The sequence below is a fragment of the Engraulis encrasicolus genome, chromosome 23, assembly GCF_034702125.1.
Source record: "Engraulis encrasicolus isolate BLACKSEA-1 chromosome 23, IST_EnEncr_1.0, whole genome shotgun sequence".
NCBI lineage: Eukaryota > Metazoa > Chordata > Actinopteri > Clupeiformes > Engraulidae > Engraulis > Engraulis encrasicolus.
Genome location: NC_085879.1, coordinates 12,078,660 through 12,087,574, shown reverse-complemented (window position 1 = coordinate 12,087,574; position 8,915 = coordinate 12,078,660). Strand labels below are relative to the sequence as shown.

Below are 8,915 nucleotides of genomic sequence, written 5' to 3'. Positions count from 1 at the left end.
TGGCATTCCAACAAAGATAAAATGGTACTAATTGGCCCAAATTGCGATACGAAAATATCCTTATGCCATTATATCCCCAGCCTAAAACATTGATTTAAGGCAGGGTTGACCCATGTTTTCATGTTGTTGACGCCAAATTCTGACCATTCCACCTGGGTGTTGCAGTAGATTAGCCTAGCGCAGCCAGACCCGTACAGCAAAAAGCTGTACCAGGGTCTAGGAGGGCTGGGTGGCAGTGTGGGCGGGATAAACGGTTGCTTCAGCACTCAACGTCACGCAATAGGATGGTGGAACAACCAATCCCCACACACTTCTGTGTAACGTCACAGCTGTCTTTCACAACGTACACGCGACACGCCCCTTTGTAGGTGCAGCGGCAACTTCGAGCCGTCGTAGCAGTGAATTCGTGTGATGACCACAGCCACAAACATGTCTCCTAATAAATCGTGTTTTCACTTATACAGTTCAAAAATGCATCGTTTTCAACCACATGGCCCTCCTTGATCAATCAGCGAAATGTCGAGCAATGTGGGGCTTGTTAAATGGTTATATTTATGATTGTTGTCAACATGGCATGTTCGGTGTTAGCTAGCTAGCTGTATACCCATAACTAATACATGGCTAGCCGCTAGCTCGGTAGACTAGGTGTCATTCCCATCTAATTAGTAAGCGACTTACAGACTTTCAAAGCTCCCAAATGTCTCGTTTTTAATGACATGGATCTTATTAGAATTTGGGGCAGGCATATAATACAAGGCTGGATACCTATACTGCCGTGCAATACTAGAACGCAGTAAGTCGGGGTCAGGTCGAAATTGAGTTTAGAACGGAAATGGGCTTTATAACACCTCATTTATCTTGTGTCAAAAAATGACGGTCCAACTTTGTCCCGTTTCAGAGAAAACCCGTGCCAAAAATGCAGTAACTCCAAAAACACGACATATTTCAAAACAAGAACGCAGTAACCCATGTTACTGCGCCTCTGTTGTTTCATAGGCTACGTCGTTCAAGCTTAAAACGCAGTAAGTCGTGTTACTGCGTTCTAAGTGTGAAAGACGTTCGGTTTTGAAGTTACTGCAGTTACTGAAGTAAGTCAGCCCCCTGCTGTTCACACTGCTGACACATGACTGCACAACGACCCACAGCACTAACCATCTAGTGAAGTTTGCGGATGATACAACACTGGTGGGCCTCATCACTAAGGGCGATGAGACCCACTACAGAGAAGAAGTAGACCTGCTGGCCAGATGGTGCAAAGACAACAACCTCCTGCTGAATGTCAACAAGACCAAGGAGATTGTTGTCAACTTTCAGAGGGTCCAAAAACAACTGCCACCACTGACCATCGACGGTGATGCTGTGGAGAGAGTGAGCAGCACCAAGTTCCTTGGAGTGCACATCAGCGACGACCTCTCTTGGACCACCAACACTACATCACTGGCGAAGAACGCCCATCAGCGTCTCTACTTCTTGCGCAAACTAAAGAAGGCAAGTGCTACACCCTCCATCATGACAACATTCTACAGAGGAACCATAGAGAGCGTCGTGTCCAGCTGCATCACAGTGTGGGGAGGAAGCTGCACGGAGAAAAACAGGAAGACACTCCAGCGTGTTGTGAACACAGCGAAGAAGATCATTGGAGTACCACTCCCCTCCCTGCAGGACATTTACACCGCACGCCTCACCCGAAAAGCACTGATGATCATCAAAGACACAAGCCACCCTGCACACAAACTGTTCAGCCTCCTGCCCTCTGGAAAGAGGTACAGGCGCCTCCGTTCCCGTACCACCAGGCTTGCAAGCAGCACGATGCATCAAGCAATCAAGATACTGAACACTCAACCCACTCTCCCTTCACTGTCAGCCTCTAGCCAGCCAGGCCACTGACAACGCTCCCCCCCCTCATCCCCACCACCATATCTGCGACTGAACATTCCACCTGCACTACTACATCTGTGACTGAACTTTCAACCTGCACTAACTCAAAACATACACACACACACACACACACACACACACACACACACACACACACACACACACACACACACACACACACACACACACACACACACACACACAAGCACACTGCACTTTCTGCACTAAACCCAAACATACACACACTGACACACAACTCATACTCACACACATACACACACACACATACACAGGTACACACACAGACGCACACCGCACTTTCTACCTGCACTAAACACACACACACACACTAACACGCACACGCACACAAAACACATACAAACACACACACACACACACATACTGCTGCTGGTGTATTTAATAAAAACCTTTTTTAATTATTTATTTCTTCAAATGCTACTATTACTATGTCAGAACGCTATAAAGGACTTTTAGAAAAAGAACAACAAAATACCTCCTCTTAATGTATGTTCTCTACAAGTCTTCTGTTGTCCAGTCTTGCACTTTAAATGTCTGTATGAGCAATGTCTACGTCCATACTGTCTATGTCCATGTATGAGTACTGTCTATGTCTATACTGTCTATGTCCTTACCTAAATTAGTCTATGTCTGCATGGGAGAGCAAGAAACGCAATTTCAAATTCTTTGTATGACCAGTGCATGTAAAGAAATTGACAATAAACTTGACTTGACTTGACTTGACTACTGCAGCTTGCAGCAAAAGGCTACACTTACAAGCCTACAACGCAGTAAGTGAAGTTACTGCGCTCTAAGTTTGTAAGACGTTCGGTTTTGTAGTTACTGCAGCTTGCAGTAACAACAGAATTTAATTGCAAATCGTTTTCCCGCGACATACTGTCTCGCGAAGTCAAAATAAACAACTATAGCGTTCAGGAATCATCACCTCAGGCAAAAATATACATTTCCACTCACTCCCTCACAATTCCCTGCGGAAATATGGCATTTTCTAGGGGCAGGAAGATGGTCGAACTTGCTTTGAAAAGGAAATATCCGAATGATGGTAAGACCAGGCTATATTACACAATATAATGATGGCAAAGTCATTTTTGATACGGTGGTAAGCAGCAATGAAACTCTGGCATGGGCCTAATTATTAACAAGCATCTTACCTGCTCCGTGGCTAGACCGTTTTCTCTTAAAACGCTATAAAAATCCGAGTAGGCCTATAATCCGACATTCCACTGACTTTTTAAAAGATATAGTCTATCGGCGTTTCCTTGTGAGATGGTAGACCAGCCTATCTGATAGGCTACCAAACTGAGGGTGGATATCCTTCAACTTCAAAAATGAATGCTGACATTGACAACATAACAATGTTGTGCTTACACAGGCATAGGCCTATGTGAAGAAAATAAATAGGCTACAGGAAACATTGGTCATGTTTTTTCTTGATGCAATTGCGCTCTCTGCTGGTCAGAAAACATGCTAATAAAATTAGACAACTTTCTGAGAAGATGTCTAGCCTACTAAAAAGGAGCATATCAAGAAGAGTCTCTGTCTCATGCCTCAAACAATAGATAGATAGATAGATGGATAGATAGACAGATATATATTGTGATAATCATTAAAACCATGAGAAAATAAGAAAAATCATTATTATTTTGTTATTCATTTTGCAGTTAGCAATGAGGGAGCCACCACTTTGAGTGATGCAGAAGAAAAGACAAGACAGGAAACACTAGCAAGATTGTTTTCTTCGATGGAGAGAGATGAGAGCAGTGTTGAGGAGAGAGATGAGAGCAGTGTTGAGGAAGTGCAGGATGATGGGGTGGATGGCAATGAGGGAAATGGAGGGGATTCATGTGAGGAAGATGGGTTGTGTGAGGTGACTCCAGACAGTGGTGAGGAGAACACTAAAGAAAACGATGGAGAGAACGTAGGCCTAAATATCAGCCATGGTCAGGAGCTACCTGGAAGATTGTTTTCTTCGATGCAGAGAGATGAGAGCAGTTTTGAGGAAGTGCAGGATGATTGGGTGGATGACAATGAGGGAAATGGAGGGGATTCATGTGAGGACGATGAGTGGTGTGAGTTTACATCAGACAGTGAGGAGGAGAGCACTGAAGAAAACGATGGAGCAAATGTAGGCCTAAATGTCAGCCATGGTCAGGAGCTACTTGGAGTTAACAAGGGTCTTAGAGAACCTTGCAACTCCACTTGCAGACAACAAGGCCGACAGGCGGACAACAGATGCGTCCCTCTATGCCAGTTCCAACTATGCCACCCCCCCCCCCCCCAAACGCCCCCCTGGCCTCTTCCTAGCCTGTCAACGCCCCCCGAGGATGTACTTTTTGTTTATTGGTCATCATGGACACTCCAAATATTGTGGCAGGCAGCAAGGCAGCAAGAATGGCGAGACATGGCTTTATTTTTTGCAGTTTAGGGTATAATAAGCTTATCATCATTCTTGGATTTGGAAAAGAACCATAGGCTAGGATTTGAAATTTCACATAGCCTAGATGAAGTGAACATTACAAATTACCAGACATTTATTAGGCCTAACAACCTTTAGTATCACGCCATTTCAGCATTATGTGCATGTGGGAAAGAATCTAAACATCGACAAATAATAAATAAATAAAACCGTTTGGGTGAATCATGCGCTTATGGACTTTTTTTCAATACCAGCTTCACCGTCAAGGCACAAAGCAGTGAAACTCAATTACCCAGAATGCTGCACGTGAGCTCTCTGGTGATTCTGGAAAACAAACATGGCGGCAACTCGCTTTACTACCTTAATAATGTGTTAATCCGACGCTAGATTTCTTAACTGATGAAAATCGAAGGCAGAAATCAACATTGTAGTGTCTAAATATGAGGTCGATTGGTCTATTTGTGGCGTACATCACGATCGCAGCTTCACCGTCAAGGCACAAAGCAGTGAAACTCAATTACCCAGAATGCTGCACGTGAGCTCTCTGGTGATTCTGGAAAACAAACATGGCGGCAACTCGCTTTACTACCTTAATAATGTGTTAATCCGACGCTAGATTTCTTAACTGATGAAAATCGAAGGCAGAAATCAACATTGTAGTGTCTAAATATGAGGTCGATTGGTCTATTTGTGGCGTACATCACGATCGGCTGAGTTGTTGGCCTCACGTTTGTCAGTTAGCCTGTGGCTAGGCTACTTTTCGCCAACGTTAGCATCCGGTTTAGTATAGAATGCTTGCACGCATTCGCTCCGGTCCAAAATGGCAAGTCTGCCGCCTTGTGGCCACAGGTAGGAACAATTGAAGGAATGCGTTTCAGACACAATTGAAGGAATGCGTTTCAGACGGACGGACGGACGGACGGACAGACAGACCCTCTTATAGAGATGCTGGGACGCATCTAAAAATGCACCAAAAAAATATCTGCAGGGCAGCGAAAAAAGATTCTTCAGGAGTACTCCAATCTTTCCTATGAAGAAAAGAAGACTAATGCTTTCCATATGATTACACAGATACCAACAAAGACTAAGAAAACATCAGCAACAACAGGACGAGGAAGGAGTAAAACATGGTCTCTTAAAGGCCAACTTCCGATTAAACACAATTTTACTCACTCCTTTTGAAGATCGGACGGTCAGCCCAAGTTAAACTCACTTGCAAGGCTCTCATAGCGGTGCGTCACCTCGCCTGGCTGTGTTTCCCGGTGTTTCCCAATTGACATAAATAATGCAGAGAAACGAGCGAATCACGAAAGCCTTTCTGTGTTTCGTCACGTCGAAAGAAGGCGTTGGCCACAAAGGTTTATGTCGACCCATTTTTCTAAAAACATGTCGAGCAATTTTTTTCTGCTTGTTTTCAATACAAGCAACGTCTGGTGGCCCGAAATCTAGCTTAGCTTAGCTATCAGCTGGTTGCTACTCTCAGGTACACACACAGCTCAAAGCCTCATCCATAGAGCAGGTCCACTCTGGTTGCTCCGTGCCTGCAGCTCGCCTAGGGGTCGCTGTCGAAAGAGCACAGCCCTGAATGGAGTATGCACGCCTCCGTTGGCGCCCCTATAGTGCAGTACCACCCGGGGAAGTGGCGACTCTGTTTCCCATTACATTCGCTCCAAGAACAGGAGGACTGAGCCAATCAGAGACGCATTTCCACGAGAGCTGGAAGAGTGAGCCAATCAGAGACGCATTTCCACGAGATACACGGAACACCCTCTCGTTTCTCCACAAGCCACCTTGCTGGCTTTCAAAAACGGCTTGAAACAAAGCAACCAGAACGTTTTTTAAAACAGGACCAACGCGTAACACATTCAATAACAATGGGGAACACAGCAATATTAATCAAATGACGTTGAGAGGCCATCTTTAAGTATCATCTTCAGGATGACAAGGGTGACATACAGCAGGTCTGCAAGACCATGTTTTTGTCCACATTGGGCTACCACCCAAAAAATGACCGCCTCATTGTGACCATGTTCAGTGGCAAACATGCTCTTGCACCACCGCCAGATAGAAGGGGAAAGCACCCTAAAAAAACAGCTAACCACAACAAAATACAGGAACACATCGAATCATTTCACCCCACAATTAGCCACTACAGAAGGGAACATGCCCCCAACAGACGCTACCTCCCCAGTGACGTTTCCGTCAAAATGATGTATGAGGACTTCCGGCAGAAGAATGAGAATCTCAAATACTCCTATGAGACATACCGGAAGGTAATCGATGAAATGAACATTGGCTTCACAAAGCTTGGAGAGGAAGAGTGCGAGGCGTGCCTCAAACATAACATCCATGTGAAAATCCATGAAGGGGATACAAGTGGTGCTGGCTGTGAAATCTGTAAAGAGTGGGAGGTACATCATTTCCGAGCAGTGAGAGGGAGGGATCATTACCGCATGGATGCTGAGAAGCAGGAGGAGGTCGACACTGTGATCAGAAGTGTGGACCTTCAAAAGGTCATTATGCTCCCTCGCATGCCTGGAGTGAAGACTGCGGTCTTCACCCGAAGAATTACCGCATTTCACGAGACCTTCGCCATGGTGGGGAAGATGTCCACCAAAAAGAAGAAGGCCATCTCGGTTGTATGGCATGAGGGCATTGCTGGAAGGTCGGCAGTGGAGGTGACCTCTGCCTATGTGGCATGTCTCAGCCTGGAGAATGTGGCACATGTCACCTACTGGGTTGACAATTGTACATCACAGAATAAAAATTGGGTCCTCCTGTCAACCTTAGTGAAGATTGTCAACTCAGATGAAAACCCAATTGATGACATAACCCTGAAGTTTTTTGAGCCGGGCCATACATTTATGAGCGCTGATAGCTTTCATGCCAGTGTGGAGAGAATGATTAAGAGAAGGCCTGGAGGAGTTGTCCTGGACTTCCAGGAATTTAAGGACGTGATTGCATCGGCCAACTCCGGAAGAGTACATGTCGTGGAGCTCCAGAGCCGAAGCATCCTTGCCTGGACTGACAACCACTCTGCGGCAAAAATGAAAAATGAAGCACATCTGGCTGGCATGTCAGTGATACAGTTCAGAAGGGGATCCACTCGCTTCTTCTACAAGCTGAACCATGATGATGACAAATTCACAGAGTGTGACTTCCTGAAAGCAAAGGTGAAAATAATCTTATATCATACATTATAATATATATATATAAATACATGTATGTTTGTATGTGCAATAATGAATGCAAATTTGATTCATAGGCAAGGCTTGAGTTCCCTTCACAGCTGCGGCCTGGCGACAAGGGGGTGGAGAAAGGGAAAAAAATGGAGATCCTCTCAAAGCTGGTGCCATTAATGCCTGCAAGCCGCCGCCAGTTTTGGGCAGATCTGGCAGAAGAGGAATGAAGCGTGTGCACACAATTTAGCTTAATGTTAAAATATTTGGCATATTCATTGAATTATCAACATTTTTATTGTTATTATTATACTCTTGTTTTATTGTTATTGTGTAACACACGCACACACACGAAAGACACATGTAAGACTAGATTTATGATATTTGTATTGATCGTACATTGTAGCTTTAATGTTAAAATAGCTTAATGTTAAAATATTTGCCATATTTGAATAATCAACATTTGTATGGTTATTATTATACTGTTTTATTGTTATTGTATAACACACATGCGTGCGCGGACACACACACACATACACACACGAGTTTGTAACACTAGATTTATGAAATTTGTATTGATCTTACATTGTATTACTATACTATGTCTTACTGTTATTATAGTATACCGTTGTTATGAATTATTGCTGTTATTTATTGCTATTGTTATTATTACTTATTTAACCATTATTAAATCTTCTTGAATAAAAAAACATGAAGGAGTCGGTAGTTGCATAACTGCATAGATTTACACCATGTCTGAGGTTGTAAATACGTTTTAAAGGCCTAATGTCAACTATAAGCCCAACTATATTCTAAAGTATGACAACTAGATACAAAATACATACATACACAACTTTTAAAACCTTGACAGAGTAAAATAATTACAAATGAATGCAAAACCATGGCTGAATGTGCATACTGATATTGTAGTTACTGCACTTATCATTGAAATAGTGGTTTGGGAGTGAACAGTAATACCAGCCAAGAACGCAGTAACTCTGTTTTTTGTGGCAAAAAGACACATAAATGTTGTTTTTTCAAGTTTTTTTGTGTGCATTAAATTTCTATCCTTAAAAAGCATTACCAGGAAGTGTCACCATCACTTAACCTACAACATAGTTGTCGGGCCAGAAAGGAAACTTTAAAGCCTTTTTTCTCAGTTTGACCGGCGTCAGAGTTACTGCGTTCTTAGATTGTAGGGCAGTATTGCTAGATCTGTTATTGACGACAGGTTAGCTAGCCACTAGCGAGGGCCTCTTTGTAGGTGAAGCGGCAACCTCCAGCCGTCGTAGCAGTGAAAGCGTGTGATGACCACAGCCACAAACAAGTTTCCTAATAAATCGTGTTTTCACTTATACAGTTCAAAAATGCCTCGTTTTCAACCACATGGCCCTCTTTGATCA

General features: G+C 43.6%; 1 protein-coding gene across 1 annotated transcript; it reads left to right on the top strand.

The window, feature by feature from the left end:
* The first annotated feature begins 6,475 nt into the window (after positions 1–6,475).
* Positions 6,476–7,955, top strand: LOC134440215 (uncharacterized). The gene is made up of 2 exons (XM_063190199.1): positions 6,476–7,506; positions 7,599–7,955. Exons 1-2 carry the CDS (start codon positions 6,541–6,543, stop codon positions 7,740–7,742), a joined length of 1,110 nt encoding a protein of 369 aa, XP_063046269.1. The 5' UTR covers positions 6,476–6,540; the 3' UTR covers positions 7,743–7,955.
* Positions 7,956–8,915: the final 960 nt, after the last annotated feature.